General features: G+C 45.5%; 1 protein-coding gene across 4 annotated transcripts in view; it reads left to right on the plus strand.

The window, feature by feature from the left end:
* The window catches only part of Sptbn1 (spectrin beta, non-erythrocytic 1), a 169,624-nt gene that overhangs the window by 135,910 nt on the left and 12,896 nt on the right, over nt 1-20,818 (plus strand). For all 4 annotated transcript variants that reach the window (XM_057771284.1, XM_057771282.1, XM_057771283.1 and 1 more), the window contains 11 exons: nt 3,169-3,259; nt 7,870-8,016; nt 8,807-9,070; nt 10,542-10,766; nt 11,197-11,286; nt 11,436-11,717; nt 12,508-12,638; nt 13,866-14,070; nt 14,351-14,725; nt 17,284-17,528; nt 18,814-18,952. In XM_057771284.1, coding sequence (XP_057627267.1) covers nt 3,169-3,259; nt 7,870-8,016; nt 8,807-9,070; nt 10,542-10,766; nt 11,197-11,286; nt 11,436-11,717; nt 12,508-12,638; nt 13,866-14,070; nt 14,351-14,725; nt 17,284-17,528; nt 18,814-18,952 — 2,194 coding nt within the window. The remainder of the gene's footprint in view (nt 1-3,168; nt 3,260-7,869; nt 8,017-8,806; nt 9,071-10,541; nt 10,767-11,196; nt 11,287-11,435; nt 11,718-12,507; nt 12,639-13,865; nt 14,071-14,350; nt 14,726-17,283; nt 17,529-18,813; nt 18,953-20,818) is intronic.

Genomic DNA, 20,818 nt, shown 5'->3' on the forward strand with positions numbered 1-20,818 from the left:
ACAAGGCTTCATGCTCAGCGTTATCTGAGGCGGTTTATCTCCTCAGAGCATATCATATCATGGAAAGGCCATGTGCACGCCCATGTTCATCCCCAGGCAGTGTCATTTGGATCTCCACCTTCTTCGTGATCTCATTACCAGTGGAAGATTCCTAAGTACAGAAATCTGCATGCATGAGAATGGATTGCATAAGAAATGCATTCACATTCAGTCTGGTAGTTTTTCTCCTTAGAGGAAGACTTGTTTACAGTGTCTGAGACTGTTGTCATTCCACTGTTCAGATGCACAGTCTGTTCTTGCCAGCGCGCATCTCTGCTCTTGTGATGTTTGCATGGGGTGCCGTGATGAAGGGACTGATTAAAGGCAAGACTACTGCATTTGCCACTAACTGCAACTCCAACTATCTCCCACTCGAAGATTGGTTTATTAAACTCTCCTGTAAAGAGCTGGAAGTTGGGGTCAGGGCCTTTCAGTAATGTTCTGACGTTTCTTCTGACAAGCGTTCTTCGGTATTTGTTCCTTCAGCCCAGGTTCATTGAAGTCTTGCTTAGTTTGTGGTTTCTGATAAAGAATAGCAGTGGCAAATTAGCATGCTCACATTTTGCTTAAGTGTTCCCTTGTCCATGGGAAGCTATAGGAACTGTTTTAACTAAGAAAGGGGGAAAGGGTCCTCTTACGTCCGTATGGATTCTCGTTGTGACATTCTTACGGCCCTGGGAATAGGGCGTTTTTTTCAGGTCCCTACGTGGGTGGTAGCTGCAGTGTCACGACTCACTGAGGGTGTGTGTGACACATCCATTGAAGGGCTTTCTCTTGAGGGAGCCTCTTTATTTATTTTGTATGATGCTAGCGAGTGTTTACAGGGCATCTTGAATGCAGGTAGGTGAGCACCGCGCCAGCTGAGCTACATCTACAGCCTGTGTGCCTTTGTCCCTATATCACCCTCAGTGTAGCCATGCTCTCTTGCAGGGGTGACCAGGAGTGTCCAAGGAGTGTCTGTGGCCACGGGGCAGCAGCTTTCTTGCATTAGTAGCCCCTTTCCTGGCGTTTACACTGCCGCTCCAGTTTCTCGAGACTTGTGCCAGTGCACATGAAGTGTGTTTGCCAGCAAGTTAGGGTTCAAACTAGGAGTGCCTGCTTCCCATATTGTTTACCATTTCATCTGCAACTTCTGAATCTTACAGGGTTCTTATTGTTGTTTATGTTCTTTGTTTTTTTTGTCTTAAGGTTTTCTGTTTCTGCCTAAAACCACAGCTACCCCATCACGAGTAGAATTGAATAAGCATGTGCCCCATAGGTCTGAAATTTTTCATTTGCAGTGTTTGGTATGATGACTTTTTCCAAGATAGGGAATTTACCAGAAAATATTTCTAAAGGTTAATCAAGCTGGGTGTGGTGGTACATGCCTTAAATTCCAACACAAGTGATGGAGGCAGGACTCTGAGTTCAGAGCCAGCCTGGACGGCCAGAGGTACATAGTGAGACCCTATCTCCAAAAACCAAACAAATCTCAACCCTCCCCACAAAAAAAAAAAAAAAAAAAAAATCAGAGCAGCAAAGATAATTACATGGCTTTTAAAATTATTTACTTCTTTTCTTCGTATGGGTGTTTTGTCTGTAGATCTGCTCACTATGTGAGTGCCTGGTACAGTGGATTCTGTGGAACTGGAGTTAGGTTTGTAAGCTGCTGTATGGATGCTGGGAATTGAACTCACGACCTCTGGGAAAGCAGTCAGCACTCTTAACCAATAGGCTACCTCTCTGGCACAACAATTACATGATCGTGTGTATTTTTTAGCCTTGCACCTAATAGGTTTTATGTACCCCAATAAAATGGTTGTCTGCTAACACAGTAAGCCAGATCAAACTGAACTGAAAAATTAGAAAAACAAGTTTATTTGAGCAAAGCAACTCAGTCCCAGAGATCGAAGCCAGAGTAGCCATGTGCCTGAACTAAAGCAGGGAGATTGTATAGCATGTAGGCGAGGGGTGATGCCGTGTCCTCCACAAGCTGGGTTTGTGCCCAAGTGTGGTCAAAAGCTGAGACTTAGGCAGCTGGCAACCCCAGGGGAGGAACCGCTGCAACTCCCAAGATTTCAGAACGGGGCTTTTTGGTGCCCTCGACTTGTTGGAGATTCTCTGAGAGGGTAGGGTTTGGCCAGAGAGATAGGAATGGAGCTTTCCAGGTCATGCAGGGGCGAGCTGGAGGTTCCAACCAAACAGTACCCTGTAAACAGAGACTGTTCATTCGTTTTCCCACTGCTCAGGCCCTGTAGAGTATTGGAAGTCGCTTACAATGCACTTCCTGTTTACTTAGGTACTATATCCTTCTGGGGTCTTTGGAGTTGAAGACATAGTTTAGTTATAGTTTTCCTTGGTTATGATAAAAGATAAATTAGATATGAAACTTTAGACTCACAAAAAATATTGTAACTGTAATTCTTGCTTGATACTTGTTTTGTTATATGTAATTTTACTATGTTAAAGTTAAAACCTTCCTTTATATTTATACAGAAAAGGGGAGATGATATGGAATACCCTATATATGTTGTGAATATTTTATTACCATTGGTTAATAAAGAAGCTACTTTGACCTATGGCAGGGCAGAATAGAGCTAGGTGGGAAAACTAAACTGAATGCAGGGAGAAAGGAGGTAGAGTCAGGCAGACACCATGTAGCCACCAAAGGAGACAGATGCTGGATCCTTACTGATAAACCACAGCCTTGTGGTATATATAGATTAAAATAAATGGATTAATTTAAGAGCTAACTAGGAATACACTAGGAAGAGCTAGCTAGGAATAGCCTAAGTCTGAGCAGTTGGGAAGTGAATGAGAAGTCTCTGTTTACAGTACCCAGTTACGAGTTTCTGGAGAATAAATTTCAAATTCTTCTACATTGTCAGTAACGGGGTCTTGTGCACAGTGCACACTCAGATTTTCTTTTCTATAATTAGATTAATTTAAGTGTGTGCAGTGATTGTCATTGGCCTCTTGTGTGGTTGTGACAGGTCTACCTACTGTGAGGATGCTAACATTTCTCCATCTTGCCTCTGGAAAATAGTTAAGAACTTTAATTGAATGCTTCTTGGTACAGAAGCCCAGGGAAGAAATCATCTTGTAAATTCTACATTTAATTATTTTTAAATTTTTTAATTCTTTTGACAGACACAGGAAGAATAGAGAGGCAGCCAGTGAACTTCTGATGAGGTTAAAGGACAACCGAGACCTACAGAAATTCCTGCAAGATTGTCAAGAGGTATGCGCCCCCAGTCTTCCCCTGGTTTCCAACTACTGTCATACCAGCCAGCATTTGGAGAAGAGAAACTGATTGTGAAATTAACGAAGCTAGTAAGTTATCCAGTTATGGGTTAGGGGTTCAGCGCTCCCGTCAGCTCACTTAGAGGAGCTAATATTGTCAGTAATTTACATTGTCAGTTCCTCTACATTTTAGGATATTAGAGAGTAGTCACATACTTCAATTAACTACATGTGGAAATTTCATTTTAAGTTAAAATTCAGAGCATATTTCTAGCAAAGTAGCCCAATTTTAAATGCTCAATTGCTAGTACAACTGCTGGCTACCACATTGGACAACACAGACATAGATACTTTTCATCATTTCAAAAAACTCTGAGCAGTGATACCCGAAAAATACCTTGGAAAGCATTTAGTTGTGTTTTAATGCTTTGAAATAAGGTACAATTAAACACCATGGAAGGGAAGGACTTGGTAAGCACTGAAACTGTCTCTATATATTAAAAACCAGAGATATAGGACTAGAGAGATGCTTGGTGGTTAAGAGCACTGACTTGCTCTTTCAAAGGATCCAGGTTCCTTTAGACTCAGAACTGCCTGAAGTTCCAACTCCTGGGTATTTGACCACTCCCTTTGGCTTCTGCGTGCACACGCTACACTGTGTACATGTAGGCAAACACCCATAAACTTATAATAAAAACAAGTAAATCTGTTTTAAAAAGCAGAAAATTTAAAACTGCCATCCAGATTTCGTATTCTTTCAAGACCTTTAAAGCAATGTTACTTTAAAACAAGTTGTACTCTGGTTGTCAAAGACCAAGTTTTAACATGTGGTGCTAATCGCATGACTCTTCCCTGATAAATGTATAAACAAACTTTGAGAACTAAAGTTGGCCAGGAAAATATAGTCTCTCTATAAGTTAGCTGGGTAAACACATGTAGAGAACTCCACATATGTGAATGCACGAACACATTGTATTTCTCTGTCTGCCAGAGACTATCAGTGAAACTCAGTCCTCTCTGGTTTATTAGAATAAATTCCCTTGGAGCCCAAAATGGGATAAGTAACATCCACAAGGGAATGGAGGGACCTGGGGGCCAGCGGTCAGGGGGAGTATTAGCTTGTGTGCTATTACACAGCTAACTCACCACAAGCACCTTGTTATGAACATGTAGCTGTATGTCCAAAGAAATGCAACAGGCGTGCTAGATCTTTTGTCACAGTGGGTACCCATGTCTAGAGACTGACAGGCGGACCTTAGGAAGGGAAGTCCCTAAACTGTGACTGCTTAAGCACCCATGTTAGGTAGGAATGCTTCTTCTAAGTGGCAGGTGGACATAAATAACCGTCTAGACAGGACTTGTGCTCTGAAGGGAGCTGTGGACACTTGGCTCTCTGAGCAGGAGAATATTGGGAATGTGTGCCGTGCCCCTTGGAACAGACAGCACCTGAGACCGTGTTCTTTTGGCCAGAGAGAGTTGATGGGCTCTGTTAAGCCTCTTTATTATTGGTTTGGTTTTTATTCATTCATTCATTCATTCAAGATGGTCGCACACTGTAGTTTAAACTGGCTTGCTATCTACTGCTCTGGCCTCCCCCAGGTTCTGCCATTACAGGTGTGAGCCGTTGCCCTAGTCCTAGTCTTGCTTCTGCTTTTAAAGGGTTAACCTGCCCTTGGCTGAACCATGGTAAAGCTGAGGCTAAGTCTAAAAAAAGAATGCAAGTAATGAGTGTGCTGGGGAAACCTGAGGGAAGCTTGTGTACCGCTGGCGATTCCAGCACTTCAGGTTTTAGCCACCTGGGCACAGGTGCCATACATAGAAAACTCCTCCTCCCCAGTGGCTCACAAGAAACGCTGAGTCATAGTGCACCCTCCCCCAACACTGCACACACTTGCTGTAAATCAGCGACTGTGGCTGAAGTCCAGTGACCTCAGGCGGCCCAAGGGGTCCTGCACAACTTTCCTCCATACACAGGGAATATTGGGCTATAGTCCTATTGTTGCTTATATCTGGGAAATGATTTGTAGGTTTCTATGTGACCACTGGACCAAGTCTCCCTGTTTCTTAGATTCCTTGTTTTGCCGTTGCTTGGTGATTGTCCTTAAAGTTGGCACAGTCACAGTGACTGCTAGAATGTTGGATATAGTCAACCTGTGACAAAATTTAGGACAGGTTTGGTGGTTCCAAGACTCACTATGGAGATACAAGTGTATTGACCAGCGGGGGGGTTGGGGGGCACACACCACACATTCCTGTACTGTAAACGTCCATCATTCTGCCTTATTTAAAATATACCCAGTTCTAGCCAGTCTCCTGGGAATGGAGACTGGCTTTACATTTGGCTATCTTATGATGATAGTTATTCGACTCCATTACTGGCTTTTTGTGTTCAGGGTCCAGAGAATCCAGGGGTTTGTTGCCTCCTCCATACCCAACACCCCTCTTTCCCCCACACTCCCTTTCTCCTGGGTGCCCTGACTAAAAGAGGCAAGACTGTGAAAACTGCCTTTGTTTTCATAAACACAGGGTCAGCCATTTCACTAGTGAGAACAGGGACCAGCTTGCTCCCCCATATATGAATGTGAGGGACATCTTAAGTATGTATACATACATGAGGGACATCTTATGTATGTGTACGTATGTGAGGGACATCCTATGTACGTGTACGTATGTGAGGGACACCTTATGTATGTGTCTTATGTATGTATACATATGTGAGAGACATGTATATGAGGAACACAGTGTGATTTTAGTGGAGTGTCCTAAAAAGTAAATAATCTGAAAGTTGAGACTGGCTGGCTTACTCTCTTACAGTGTACTTCCTATTTTCTAAAGTACAGGGTTGATTTTGTTTTGTTTTCCCAGGAAGGCAGTGCGGACATGTCTGGAATAGGACTGAGTTCAGTGCTGAGCCTTGTTCAGTGGTTAAAGCATTTTTATTCTGTCTGCACAGTGTTCTTGTCTGCAGAGAATGAGTATATTCTGACCTAACCTTTGTGAACACCCCCCAATAATGACTGTAGCTTTAGTTCAGAATGCTGACGAAGGACTGGCCAGCTCCATAGACCCACAGCATTGTGCTACACTGCGTGATCCTTTACCTGTAGAACATGTATGAGCACATTGGTTTATCGTGAATGGCCATAGTAGTTCACATTTCAGCCACTTAGATAGTTGGGAACTAGTTAAATTTTTTAAAGTAAAAAGTGTATTGTTTTTATTGTTACGTGACTGATTGATTGATGATCTGTGATTAAAAAGGATTCACTTTGTCGCCCGCCTCTGGTTTCCCTTCATGATGAACAGTGTGAGAAAGGTGGAACCAGTACCAGAGTTTTTATCCATTCTCATAGCCAGCAGTTCCCTTGTGACCTGCTTTGTCCTCCTTGGCCTTTTATAAAGAACAGATCTACTGCTGTGGAAGGCTTCCCAGCAGCCTCCAGGGTGTGAATGAAAGGCTTTGGAACACTGATACTGTAAGGGATTCTTTGACCTCACGTGCCATTTGTAGACCTTGAGACATGGAACCATGATGTTCAGGTGCAGGCTCACAGTGAACAGTGACTGCTTTAAAAGTAAGTTGTTCACTGTTTTCCAAGTGAAACGAGATGCTTCCTTCAGACACTCATGATTCCTTTGTGTATCTCTGATCTGACCTCTAGTGGGCAAGCAGGACCAAGCAGGGGCTGACTTGGGATAAAAACCTGAAGGCGATATGGGTCAGGACCAGGTGTTTGACCAACTCCCATCACAAGCCTCTTCTGCCTGTCAATAGCTGGCAAGCTTTGTTCTGCTCTCAAGAATTTACTTTCAAGTATATGTGGTTGATCTCAGAATCAAGTTCCATGAAATGTTGGTCCAAATGGAAAGTTCCTTAGAGAGCTAGAGGCTATAGAAAAAGAGGTAAAGGTCATTTAGAGTTGTCAGAGATGAAGAAGGTGTTGTGGTTGCCTTCGCTCCACAGTGAGCGAGATGTTTATGTTCTTTGACATTCCCACACGTGCACCCACAGCGGGTAGGAACGAGAGATAAACAAGCAAGTTTGTAGGTTGGGTTTTTTGTTTGATTTGGTTTAGTTTGGTTTTGGATTTTTCAGACACGGTTTCTCTGTGTAGCTCTGGCTGTCCTGGAACTTGCTCTATAGCCCAGGCTAGCTTCAAAGTCATAGAGATCCGCCCGCTGTGCTGGGATTAAAGGTGTGTGCCACTACCACCCAGCAGTGTGGGTTGATTTAAAATACGTGATTGTCAAACGAGTTAAATAACAGTCGCGATTAACATGTTATAGCTGTCACAGGTGTCTGGGAGAGGAAAACGCTGTGTTTTCAACTAGTCAGAGCAGAGCTGCATGCACAGCCTTGTGGGGAAAGCTGACCAAAAGCGCCGTCGAGTTTAAAAGCTGCTTTGGAGCTTTTGTGCTTTGGGGCTTAATGTTAACTCCTCCATCTGGATCAAATTTGGGTACAAGATGGGTCAGAGATGCAAAGTAAAATATTTGGTTGTCTATTAACATGAAAATATGTAGTCCCAAAAGTAATCCTTTCTAAGTAGGATAAAAGACTAACTCTGTGATGACGGTTTCTAAAACCTTCTTGCTGTTCCGCCGTAGCTGTCCCTCTGGATCAATGAGAAGATGCTGACTGCCCAGGACATGTCTTATGATGAAGCCAGAAACCTGCATAGTAAATGGTTAAAGCATCAAGCATTTATGGCAGAACTTGCATCCAACAAAGAATGGCTTGACAAAATTGAGAAGGTGGGTTCAATCGTTAGGTAAGACCGTTCCCCTCTCTCATTCTACATTGTGGCCCCGGCAAGGAGGAAGGCATACACCTCCGGGGAGCGGGAGAAGAGGAAGTGAATTCCTTTTATTTAGGATACTTTTAGAGCCATATGTCATCATTTACAAAAGTTACAGAGCCGGTAGCAATGCCCCACTTCCACTTATGACTTTAGTCCCCCAGTAGGGAGTGAAGCAGAGACCCAACATGGGACCTGGTTTATCTTAGTGATAGACCGTGAGTCGTTCCTTCCTCACTGCCATTGGCCATATATCTGTGTTGCTTTGTGGCAACTTTATGCTTTATGAGAGACAATTGCATAAATTTTTAAATGCTGTGTACGTGTGTGTGTCTGCTGTACACTAGGCACTAACTATGATAATACCTGTATTTACATAGGGAAAGTCTGTACAGTGTAATAGAAGTGTGTGTTTCTTAAGTCTCCTTTCCATTCACTGTCGGACTCCTAAGAGTTAATAATGTGTTCTGTATGATCTTTGGAATGCGAAGTTGTAGGTTACTAACACTAAATGTCCTGTTGTGCCAGTTGAAACTGTTAGAGCATGCAACACTGATTGTTGACATTCCAGAAGCATAGAGTATGTACACAAGACCATTGTTGGTTTTACCCAGCAGTAACTTCATGGGTAAACATGGGAAGTAGGGGGAAGAAATGTCTCAGGGATTGGTTTTTGTGTCTTCACGGTGACATTTATTCTCTTGCAAAAAAAAATTTTTTTAACCTCATTGGTTTGTGTTCTCTAGGAAGGAATGCAGCTCATTTCAGAGAAGCCAGAAACAGAAGCTGTGGTGAGGGAGAAACTCACTGGTTTACATAAAATGTGGGAAGTCCTTGAATCCACCACCCAGACCAAGGCCCAGCGGCTCTTCGATGCAAATAAGGCTGAGCTCTTCACACAGAGCTGTGCAGATCTAGACAAATGGCTCCATGGCTTGGAGAGCCAGATCCAGTCTGACGACTACGGCAAAGACCTTACCAGTGTCAATATTCTGTTGAAAAAGCAACAGGCAAGTGGACAAGACAGCTGTCTCCCTGGGCTCTGCCTGGTTCATGGCTTCCAGATCATCCTTATTTATCAAGATTCCCTGCCATCCCTCTTCCATGAGAAGGGCTTAACCTCCCAGAGCACTGCTTGCCCCGACAGTGGCGACCTTTCCAGAGTCAACTGCAAAGACTAAAGTTTTGAGTGTCTATGCTTGGGGATACTTCTTTGTAGGTCTTGCTGATGAGTGCTGTCATCATTCAGTGGTTGAGTAACATATCTCTATGAGAATAACCGTATTTGTCCTTCTGAATAATGTCTGAAATAGATGGTGGTTGAACAGAAGGAACTGTCTGCAATCTACTCTGAATTGTTCACTGTCTACTTGGTAGATGGTAAAGGAAATGAAAGGTTTTATATAGCGTAGTAGGTGATTCTTAAGGCAGATGAATGAATTTACCCTGAATTAATGAGAAAACAGTTGTGTTTTTTAGAAGTGTATTATTAGGGACTGGAGAACTCAGCTGTGAAGAACACCAGTTGCTCTTCCAGAGGACCTGGGTTTAATTCCCAACACCCGCATGGTGGCTCACAGCCAGGGGATCCAGCACTGTCTTCTGGCTTCCACATGCAATTGGTACACAAACATAACGTGGATCAGTGGTACGGTTTGAAGAGATAGCTCAGTCAGGAAAGTTGTTTGCCTTATAAGCCTAAGGATGTGTTTGTAGTCTCGGTGCCAGGGAGGCAGAAACAGACCAGCTAGTCCAGCCTGGTGGGTCAGCTCCAGGCCAGTGAGACCTGGCATTTTTACTTGGAAGCGGTCACTCTCAGGACAGTCTTAGCTGAGTTCTGAGCCTGGTTCCTTCATCCAAAGGGGCATTTGCCCTTTTGCTCCATGGTTTGCTATTGGGGATACTGTGCACTGGTGGAGTTAGACAGGTGGTGTTTAGTTGTGATTGCCGCCTCTTCCCGGGACAGTCAGTTAGCCTCCAGTGCCAGTTCCCTGGCATGTGACCTCCTGTGGTCGGTTGGGTGTGGTGTTCCTAAGCCAGTCCTCCTGTGTCACTCCTGCTCAGTTCCATCAGTGCACGGCTGTTGTGTTCCCTCGTTACCTAGCGAGGATCTAGGCAGAGCTCTGGGTTGAAGAAATGAAGATAACATTTTCTAGCCAAAAAGAGTTAGAACCTCAAGAACATTCTCCTTCTTAATAGAGAAGCAGACTTCTGTGTAGGCACCAGTAGCACTTTCTCCCTGCCTTTACTTTCCCCTGAGTTCCTGATTAGATTTAATGTCCCATCAAGCTGTAAGTCAGCTTTAAACATTAGCTTTAGACATTAGCTGGGGATCTGGAACATTCCCTGGGGCTCTCTTCTTTGCCCTCTCTGCTGTGTAAGTTTATTCTTCCAAGCCTTAGGCTTTAGCCAGTGCCCAGAACAAAGCCCCAGACGGAGTGTGTGCTGGCTCTGGCTCTGATGCAGTTCTTGCTCCCTTAGATGCTGGAGAATCAGATGGAAGTGCGGAAGAAGGAGATCGAGGAGCTCCAGAGCCAAGCGCAGGCACTGAGCCAGGAGGGGAAGAGCACTGATGAGGTGGACAGCAAGCGCCTCACCGTGCAGACCAAGTTCATGGAGCTCTTGGAGCCCTTGAATGAGAGGAAGCACAATCTGTTAGCCTCCAAAGAGATCCACCAATTCAACAGGGATGTGGAGGACGAGATCGTGAGTGGCCCGAAGCTCATCTTTGCTTCTCTGATACTACCTAGGCCCACGTCAATGAACTGCGCCCTCATAGCCCATCCTCCATGTTCTGTTGATCTGTGTCGTGTGTCCCACCCCCTCCCCCACACACACATGCAAATGCAGCGCTCTTCTTTCTGGCATTCTAAAGATATTCCAGAACCTCAGTGCCTCTAGAATAGGACTTAAACTAGCCACAGGGTTCACAGTGTGTCCAACACCAAAAACGAAGTAAGTCCAAATACTAACCCCTGCCTCATGTCCAAGAGGAAGCAGCTGAATGCCCTGGCAGCCCTTTGAAGGAAGGCTGGGCCCTTCCTCTCTGCTTCCCCCTCGCCCTCCTTGTGCTCTGGCTTGGGCAGTCTGTGTTTCCACACGGTCGTGACCACTACTTACTTTTAATTCTTTCCAGCTGTGGGTTGGTGAGAGGATGCCTTTGGCCACGTCCACAGATCATGGCCATAACCTTCAAACTGTGCAGCTGTTGATAAAGAAAAACCAGGTAAGCATTTCTACCTGGGCTGGCTGTGACTGGTAAAGAATGACTGAATCATACGGCAGAGGCAATGAGGGGGCATTGATGGTTTGTGGGTTCTAATAAGTATCAGGTCATGGCCATTTAGCAAAACTGCTTTTGCCTCTTCTGCACAGACCCTCCAGAAAGAAATCCAAGGACACCAGCCTCGTATTGATGATATCTTTGAGAGGAGTCAAAACATCATCACAGATAGCAGCAGCCTCAATGCTGAGGCTATCAGGCAGAGACTCACCGACCTGAAGCAACTGTGGGGGCTCCTCATTGAGGAGACGGAGAAACGCCATAGACGGCTCGAGGAGGCACACAAAGCCCAGCAGTACTACTTTGATGCAGCTGAAGCCGAGGCTTGGATGAGCGAACAGGAACTGTACATGATGTCCGAGGAAAAGGCCAAGGTGAGAGAAGCCTCCCAACTCCCAGGAGAGGGCCCTGCTCGTGCCTGTTAGCTGCGTAAGTGTGACACATCTCACCTGCTGCCTCTAGAAGCTAAGAAGTGAAGAGAGGCCTCAAAAATCTGACTATTGCTCCCTTAAAGTCTGGTACAAAAGTATGTGAAACATGAAGGCCTAGAACTTAATACATAGCAAGACAGGCTTCAAACTCATGCCGAGGGCTGATTACAAGTAGGTTCTACTATGTCTGGCTATCTTCTTTGTAATCTTTTTGTTTGAAACAAGGCTTCACTGTGTAGCCATGGCTGAGCTGGCCTTGGACTCACAGAGATGCACCTGCCTCTGCCTCCCAAGTGTAGGGATTGCAGGCATGTTCCACCGTGCCTGGCCCATTTACTTTTATAACAGTACGACTTCTCAAATAATTTGTAGTTTCACCCAGGCTACCTAACGTACAATGGTTTTGAGACCATTTTAAAGCACTTTAAGATTGTAGAATACTGTCTTGCACACACTTGACAGGCGTGGGGGGCGGTTAGCTAGCTAAGATACATTAGACTTGATTAATCTCCCCTTTACCTTAGAGGAGTTTTGGAGTCACACTACATGCTCCCCTTTGCAGAAGCCTCCTTTAATCCCGGTAATGATTTCAAATGTGTCAGTGTTCATGGCCTTATCATACTGGTTTTTCCTTTCTGATGATACTTCCTCTTGCCCCACCCCACCCTGCAGCTAACTTATCACCCCAGGCAGAGTGTCTGGCTGTGGTTTTGACAGTCTTGTTTCTTTGCAGGATGAGCAGAGTGCTGTCTCCATGTTGAAAAAGCATCAGATTTTGGAACAAGCTGTTGAAGACTATGCAGAGACAGTACACCAGCTCTCCAAGACTAGCCGGGGCCTGGTGGCTGACAGCCATCCCGAAAGGTGAGTGACACCCGGAGAGTGAGGCCGGGCATGCTGTTGATTCTTCAGTGAAGATGTCTTACTAACTTGCCATTCATCATACAGTAGTGGTAGAGTGGGTCATTGACTTGAGCTTAGGACGCATAAGAAAGGTACATTGTTACACTGACAAGTTGCTCTCGTGGGTTAAATATCTCATGTTGGCCAAGACCCAGTTGAAAGAGTAAGTCATAAGTATATGTTGACCTATAGATAGAGGTGATGAAGGACATACTTGGGTTGAAAAAGTTATCCAGTTTAGGCCAAGTGTGATGCTGCATACCTGTAATGCCAGAATTCAGGAAGCAGAGGCAGTTAGATCTGAGTTCAAAGCCAGCCTGGTTTACATAGGCCAGTTATAGGCTAGCCAGGATTACACGAGACCTTGTCTTAAAAAAGAAAAATGTCAGTTTGAGAAAGCAGTGGTTTAAAAGTGCTTAGAGACAAGAATACCTAGACCTGTGACATAAATGGCTCTCGGAAAAACAAAGCAGTACCAAAATGGTAGGTAGCACTTCCTAACTTTTGCACAGTGATTGCCCAGGAAACCAGAGGAAACAAGTGAGGGTGTGCATTCTTTCGTTCACTAGGCTGCTGTGTCCATTTGAAGAGAAGCAAGCAGTCCTGTCAGGCCTTCTCAGGAACCGCCCCTTAGAACTAAGAAAGGCAAGGAATTGGCTTGGTGTGTTTGTTTATCCACCACCAGGCAGGTTGGGAAAGGTACATGAGGTCCGTCAGTGTTCGTATCTCACTCCTGAAAAGGAGCAGGCAGCAGCAAGTCCTCCTTCCTGATCTTCTATTCCAAGATGTAATTCTGGTGAGGAATTCAAGGGAGTGGGACCAATTCTCCTGCTATACTTGTGGCCGAGGAAGCAGGAGCAGCCAGAGCCAGCTCTGCCAGCAGGGAGGAACACACAGCCCAAAGAAGAACCTGGTGGATAGCAATGGATGATTGTTCCAGCATTTGCATTAATTTTTAGTAGTTAAAAACAATTGAGACCGCAGAGCCAGCAATGCCCACACGTCAGCCCCTAGCCACTCAATAGCATTTGAAATGGAGGTCATCCAGAGCTTTATATTTTAGACAAAACAGGTTAAACAGAAGCTTCTTTGGAGAAATTTGATGTAACACATTATCTTCGCTCATTGATTTTGCCCCGGAAGAAGATATTTGAAGTCCTTCCTTCACTGCTTACTTTTCTCTTTCAGCGAGCGTATTAGCATGCGGCAGTCAAAAGTGGACAAGCTGTATGCCGGCCTGAAGGACCTTGCTGAAGAAAGGAGAGGAAAACTTGACGAGAGGCACAGGCTCTTCCAGCTCAACAGGGAGGTCGACGACCTGGAACAGTGGATTGCTGAGAGGGAAGTGGTCGCAGGGTCACATGAGTTGGGACAGGACTATGAGCATGTCACGGCAAGTACTTCAGGGAGAGTCAGCGGTATGCAGTGGGTGGTGGTGTAGAAGGCCGTACCAAATGTGAGGCCTAGACTCACACCGGGGGTCATTGCTTTTGTCAGGTGACATTGTCATGGGTTGGATTACCTCTCCACAGGAGACCAGATGGGTTCTGCTGTGCTTCTTGGGGCTCACATATCAGCTGTGTCTCTCCCTTGAAAGTTCTTTCTAGCAGCACTCGTGATGGGGTGGGAAAGCGGGGGGCTCAGTGGTTTCTTCATGTCCACTCCCACTTCAGATGTTACAAGAACGGTTCCGAGAATTTGCTCGAGACACTGGGAACATTGGGCAGGAGCGCGTGGATACAGTCAATCATATGGCAGATGACCTCATCAACTCTGGACATTCAGATGCTGCCACCATTGCTGAGTGGAAAGACGGTCTCAATGAAGCCTGGGCTGACCTCCTGGAGCTCATTGACACGAGAACACAGATTCTCGCTGCCTCCTACGAACTGCATAAGTTTTACCATGATGCCAAGGAGATCTTTGGCCGCATCCAGGACAAACACAAGAAACTCCCTGAGGAGCTTGGAAGAGATCAGAACACTGTGGAGACCTTACAGAGAATGCACACCACCTTTGAGCATGACATCCAGGCTCTGGGCACTCAGGTGGGTGGGGCTGCCCAGTGCATCTTTATGCATCATGAGCCTCTCTGTATCTCGAGGCTCTTCAGAACGTAGCTGAAATGATCACCCTAGTTGAACATGTGTACACATACATGCTCCCCGCATACGGAAGCTTTGCAGTCTGTATAATCCTGAACTTGTCCTACTTGGAAATGGTGTTAGATGAAATGCTAGTGTTTAAATTAGATAGATGCACACGTATACAATGCAAGAGGCCGCAACACGAGTTTCTCTTATGTTTATGTAACCATCAGGATCACTTTGAAAATAATACCTTTTTGTTTTCCAAACATCCCAAGAAAGAAAGCTGTACTTTTTTATTTGGATAATGGACATTTACTACTGCATTGATTACTTTTATTAATTGTTTAGGTTAGCAGATAGTGATAAATCTCATGGCATTTTGACAAATAGGTGGTTTTTATATTTGTTCCCAACATTCCCCTGACCCTACTTTGGTTCCTTTCCCCAGATGGACCCCACTTGTTCTTTCTTGTCACATGTATTCCATACTTTCTCCTCATCCCTACCCCCAAGATCCCTTGTCTTCTCCTTGGATCTCCTTTCTAGTAGAGACTGGACCCTAACATTTTAACACACCTGGCCTTTTAGCCCTAGCACTGTACTAAGTGACTTAGCACTGAAACTTGCTCCAAGGGTGTTGACAATGTGAACAGCGTAGCAGTGAGTCTCTGGTGTCACTGTCTCGTCAGTCTCTGGAGCCTCCTGATTAGTCTGAGATCTTGCAGAGGCTATGTTCCAGTAAACACTTAACCCACATCCCTACCAGTGAAGACCCAGGTTTGGCCCTGGTGGACTCAGTTGAGTACCATCAGCCTCACCATGCCTCAGTACTTAGGGCTTGTTCTGTAGAGGAATCCTCTGGACTGCTATTATCTTCTGACCTCCGTTTAGATTCTGAGCTCCGCCATTTTCTGTGGCTATGAGTTAATTTACCTCTCTATGCTTTGAGGGTTGAGATGTCTTATAAACGGAAGTCCGACAGTAATGTCTGAGATACATACCTTAAGTGTAATTCAGTCTTGGAGACGACTTCCCAGCATGGAAACCAAAAACAGCTGATGGTTCTGCATATCTTTTTCAGAAACTTTATGTTCTTGGCACCATTTAAAATCCTTTTGTTCAATTAAGGGTCAGTAATCTACCGTTTCCTAATAGCATTGGGTGTCCCCATCTCAATGTCCCTGGAAGGTCCTCACCTGACTTTTTTCCAAATACTTTTTTTATAGCCATCCATAGGCTCACTCAGGACTATTAGTTGTCTGTAGACTTTGGTCACAGAGTTTTTTCACCAGATAATGTCAGACTTATATCTCGATGTATAACACTGCTAACATGTGAAGTGTTTCGTGTACAACATAATGAAAATGGACACCTGAGTGTAAGATAGTTAGCTAGGTGTGGTATTGTGCACATTTAGACCCAGTACCTGGGAGGCAGAGGTGGGGGAGTCTCTGAGTTTGAAGCCACCTTGGTTATGTAGTGAGTTTGAGGACAGCCAGAGCTACATAAAGAAACTGTGTCTCAATCCAGAGCTACGTAAAGAAACTGTGTCTCAGTCCCAGCACTCGGGAGGCAGAGGCAGGCGGATCTCTGTGAGTTCGAGACCAGCCTGGTCTACAAGAGCTAGTTCCAGGACAGGCTCCAAAAACCACAGAGAAACCCTGTCTCGAAAAACCAAAAAAAAAAAAAAAAAAAAGAAAGAAAGAAAGAAAGAAAGAAAGAAAAAAGAAACTGTCTCAAAAAGAAAGAAAGAAAAAAGGAAAAGTATAAAATAGTCACTGATTTCTATTATAATGGCAAACCCCCCCACCGTTATCTAAAGTAATAGCCTGATTTGCACCCTTTGGTACAGAAAGAGTGTTAATGCCTTTACAACACTATTTTGTGTATTGTGGAGGCTACACTCAGCTGTGTATGTGTAGGTCAGGTGACAGCACTGAGAGTTAGTCCCTCCTGTTGTGTGTAGTTGGGTGTTAAAACTCAAAGTCATCAGGTTTTTACAGCAAATGCTGAACCATCTGTCAGCTCCCCCCTCCCCCCCCCTTTTTTTTTTTTTTTTAAAAAAGTTAGGGTCTTATGTAGCCCAGGGTGGCTTGGAATTCACTATATAGCTGAGGATAACCTTGAGTTCTTGATCCTTCTGCCTCTACCTCGAGTTTGGGGATTATAGATATATGCCACCACACCCAGTCAAGGTATTTCTGTCTTGGAATAATATATCTACACGTGTCCCCACCAACAGTGTCGTTATGTCCCAGGGTACCTCAGCTCTCTGTGTTCCTGTAGCATTTCATTTGGTTTATTATTTGAACAGTACGTAATAGCATAGCTCAGTAGGTTTGAGGTTTCCTGGCTTGGCTGTACTCAGTGAAACAAGAGCTTGTAAAGGGGCACAGGCCCAACAAGCTAATGCTCTCCTCATTCCTGTGTATGTGGAGCAGTAGGTAAGTACGGGAGTGGGTGATGGGCAAGGTCCCAGTCGTGAAACCTGGTTTTTCTCCCCTGGAACTTCCCAGGTGAAGCAGCTGCAGGAGGACGCAGCCCGCCTACAGGCAGCCTATGCAGGGGACAAGGCTGATGACATCCAGAAACGTGAGAATGAGGTCCTGGAAGCCTGGAAGTCCCTGCTGGATGCTTGTGAGGGCCGCAGGGTGCGGCTGGTGGACACGGGAGACAAGTTCCGCTTCTTCAGCATGGTCCGGGACCTCATGCTCTGGATGGAAGATGTCATCCGGCAGATCGAGGCTCAGGAGAAACCACGGTGAGGCTCCTAGCCTTTGAGGTGAGGGTGTCCAGAAAGAAGCCTCCTTTCTGCAGTTGTCCACCATACACCGTTGCTAGGGAACAAGGAGCCGTGGGTGAAGTTCACCTCTCCTAGGTTCTCACCGTCACACCTCATGTTGCACACCCACTCAGGCCTTCCCACTCAGGCTTTTTCAAGTTGTTTTTCTGTGTCTTTGTTATATTAAAAAGTCACTGTTCGTTTCCATATGTATTACAAAGGTGTCGTTGACCCCTGACATTTGTTTCAAAAGTGTGGTGAAATGATTTGTGTATTCCCTTTAAATTGCTTTCATTCAAAGCAATGGAGTTTATAGATGGACAGAGTAAGGGCCTGCATAACCAACAGTCCACCCTTGCCAGCTCCTGTTGACAGAGGAATAAAGTGTGTGATCAGGGAAGCTTATTTATGTCTTCAGAAGCAGCGGCGTCCTTTAGCCAGGCCCTATTGGTTTTGACCCATGAGAAGGTCTTTGATTTCTAAGCTCCATTGAACTGGGGCCTATGCATGCTGAGAAAGCACTCTACTGCAGGACTGCATCCCACCCCGCTGCTATCTTCCCATGTCTATACCCCCGCCCCCAGCCTTTCTGAAACAAACTCACTGAATGGTTAGGTCTTGGGCTGCATTCCTTCTGCACCAGCCTCCCAAGTAGCTGGTGCACTAAGCTTAAATTTCTATAATTTGTTTTATTATTATTATTATTTTTGAGACTGTACCTCAGCTACGTGCTAACTGTACTAACTGAGCTGGCTTTGAACTCCTGTCTGTACCTCTGGAATTACAGGTACACATCACCAAGCCTGCTGCTTTTCTTCTCTTCTGTTTTGCTTTGCTTTGTTGAGATAGGGTCTCCCTCTATGGCCTCAAATCTAAAATTCTCCTGTTTCACCTCCCAAGTGCTGGGATTAAAGGTGTGTCCTTCCTTCCACATCTGGCTTTGTAGTTCTTATTCTCGAAGACATCAGCTATCAGCTGTTCTTTTTTACAGCCAACTGCCTTTGTGCCTTCTTGAAGGAGTGTCTGCCTGCACTATGTTTGAAGGTAAAGATATGAACGGAAAGACGGTGTCTTTCTTGTATGCACCTAAAGATGCCTGCCTTTGAGCTAGCTGGTTCTGAGTTAAGCATCGCTGAACTTTGTCCCAGTGTCTAGGCCTGAGCGAGGGCTGTGAATCAGCCCTAAAAGGACAGTTAGGCCGTTGGTTTCCTTCTGATGATGTCTTAAAGCTTGGTCTCTTGAAGAAGATGTTTCTTTCTTACAGGGATGTGTCCTCTGTTGAACTGTTAATGAATAATCATCAAGGTATCAAAGCTGAAATTGATGCTCGCAATGACAGTTTCACAACTTGCATTGAACTTGGGAAATCCCTGCTGGCAAGGAAACACTATGCTTCTGAGGAGGTAGGATGAACTCGACCGGTGTTAGGGTAGAAAATGATTTTATTTTGTATCATGTCTGTCATTGTCTCTCAGAATCTCCAGGGATTGGTTCCAGGACCTCTGGGAAAGTAGAATCCATGGCTGGTTAGATACCTTATGTAAAATGTCAACAGATTTATTTATAACTTCAAAACATCTCTGGATCCCATCTAATACCTAACCCAGGGTAAATCATTGTACAGTATTAAGGAATGGCAAGAGTCAAGTCCACGTGCTCATTGTAGTTAGAGTTTTTTCTAATATTTTTATTCTTTGTAGTTGTGTTGCTACAGGACCTACTTCAACAGGGTCTACTGCACACGTGCAATAAATGCATTCCTTTGCATAATTCTTAAACTTACTGTCTGCCTAGAGTGACTGTTACATGAAACTGTAGGTCCCAAGTCAGTAATCGTTTACCAGAGATCATTTTTGAGGATCCCAGGTGTAACAGCAGCCAGTGAGCTCATCAGCGGATATCGTTGTCAGGTTAACAACAGCCAGTGAGCTCATCAGCAGACATTGTCAGGTGTAACAACAGCCAGTGAGCTCATCAGCAAACACTGTTGTCAGGTGTAACAGCAGCCAGTGAGCTCATCAGCAGACATTGTTGTCAGGTGTAACAACAGCCAGTGAGCTCGTCAGTGGACACTGTTGTCAGGTTAACAACAGCCAGTGAGCTCGTCAGCAGACGCTGTTGTCAGGTTAACAACAGCCAGTGAGCTCGTCAGTGGACACTGTTGTCAGGTTAACAGCAGCCAGTGAGCTCGTCAGTGGACACTGTTGTCAGGTGTAACAGCAGCCAGTGAGCTCATCAGCAGACATCGTTGTCAGGTGTAACAGCAGCCAGTGAGCTCGTCAGCGGACGCTGTTGTCAGGTGTAACAGCAGCCAGTGAGCTCGTCAGTGGACGCTGTTGTCAGGTGTACAACAGCCAGTGAGCTCGTCAGCGGACACTGTTGTCAGGTTAACAACAGCCAGTGAGCTCGTCAGCGGACACTGTTGTCAGGTGTAACAGCAGCCAGTGAGCTCGTCAGTGGACGCTGTTGTCAGGTGTAACAACAGCCAGTGAGCTCGTCAGTGGACGCTGTTGTCAGGTGTAACAGCAGCCAGTGAGCTCGTCAGCGGACACTGTTGTCAGGTGTAACAGCAGCCAGTGAGCTCGTCAGTGGACGCTGTTGTCAGGTGTAACAACAGCCAGTGAGCTCGTCAGTGGACACTGTTGTCCGGTTAACAACAGCCAGTGAGCTCGTCAGCAGACGCTGTTGTCAGGTTAACAACAGCCAGTGAGCTCGTCAGTGGACACTGTTGTCAGGTTAACAGCAGCCAGTGAGCTTGTCAGTGGACACTGTTGTCAGGTGTAACAGCAGCCAGTGAGCTCATCAGCAGACATCGTTGTCAGGTGTAACAGCAGCCAGTGAGCTCATCAGTGGACACTGTTGTCAGGTTAACAACAGCCAGTGAGCTCGTCAGTGGACACTTGTCAGGTGTAACAGCAGCCAGTGAGCTCGTCAGCGGACGCTGTTGTCAGGTGTAACAGCAGCCAGTGAGCTCGTCAGTGGACGCTGTTGTCAGGTTAACAACAGCCAGTGAGCTCGTCAGTGGACGCTGTTGTCAGGTTAACAACAGCCAGTGAGCTCGTCAGTGGACACTTGTCAGGTGTAACAACAGCCAGTGAGCTCGTCAGCGGACGCTGTTGTCAGGTGTAACAGCAGCCAGTGAGCTCGTCAGCGGACACTGTTGTCAGGTTAACAACAGCCAGTGAGCTCGTCAGCGGGCAGTGTTATGCCTCCACCTGTGCTGTATTTGGCCTCCTTGATGGATGGTCACAGGTTCTGGTTAGGATGGT

The sequence above is a fragment of the Chionomys nivalis genome, chromosome 6 (assembly GCF_950005125.1).
Source record: "Chionomys nivalis chromosome 6, mChiNiv1.1, whole genome shotgun sequence".
NCBI classification, from domain to species: domain Eukaryota; kingdom Metazoa; phylum Chordata; class Mammalia; order Rodentia; family Cricetidae; genus Chionomys; species Chionomys nivalis.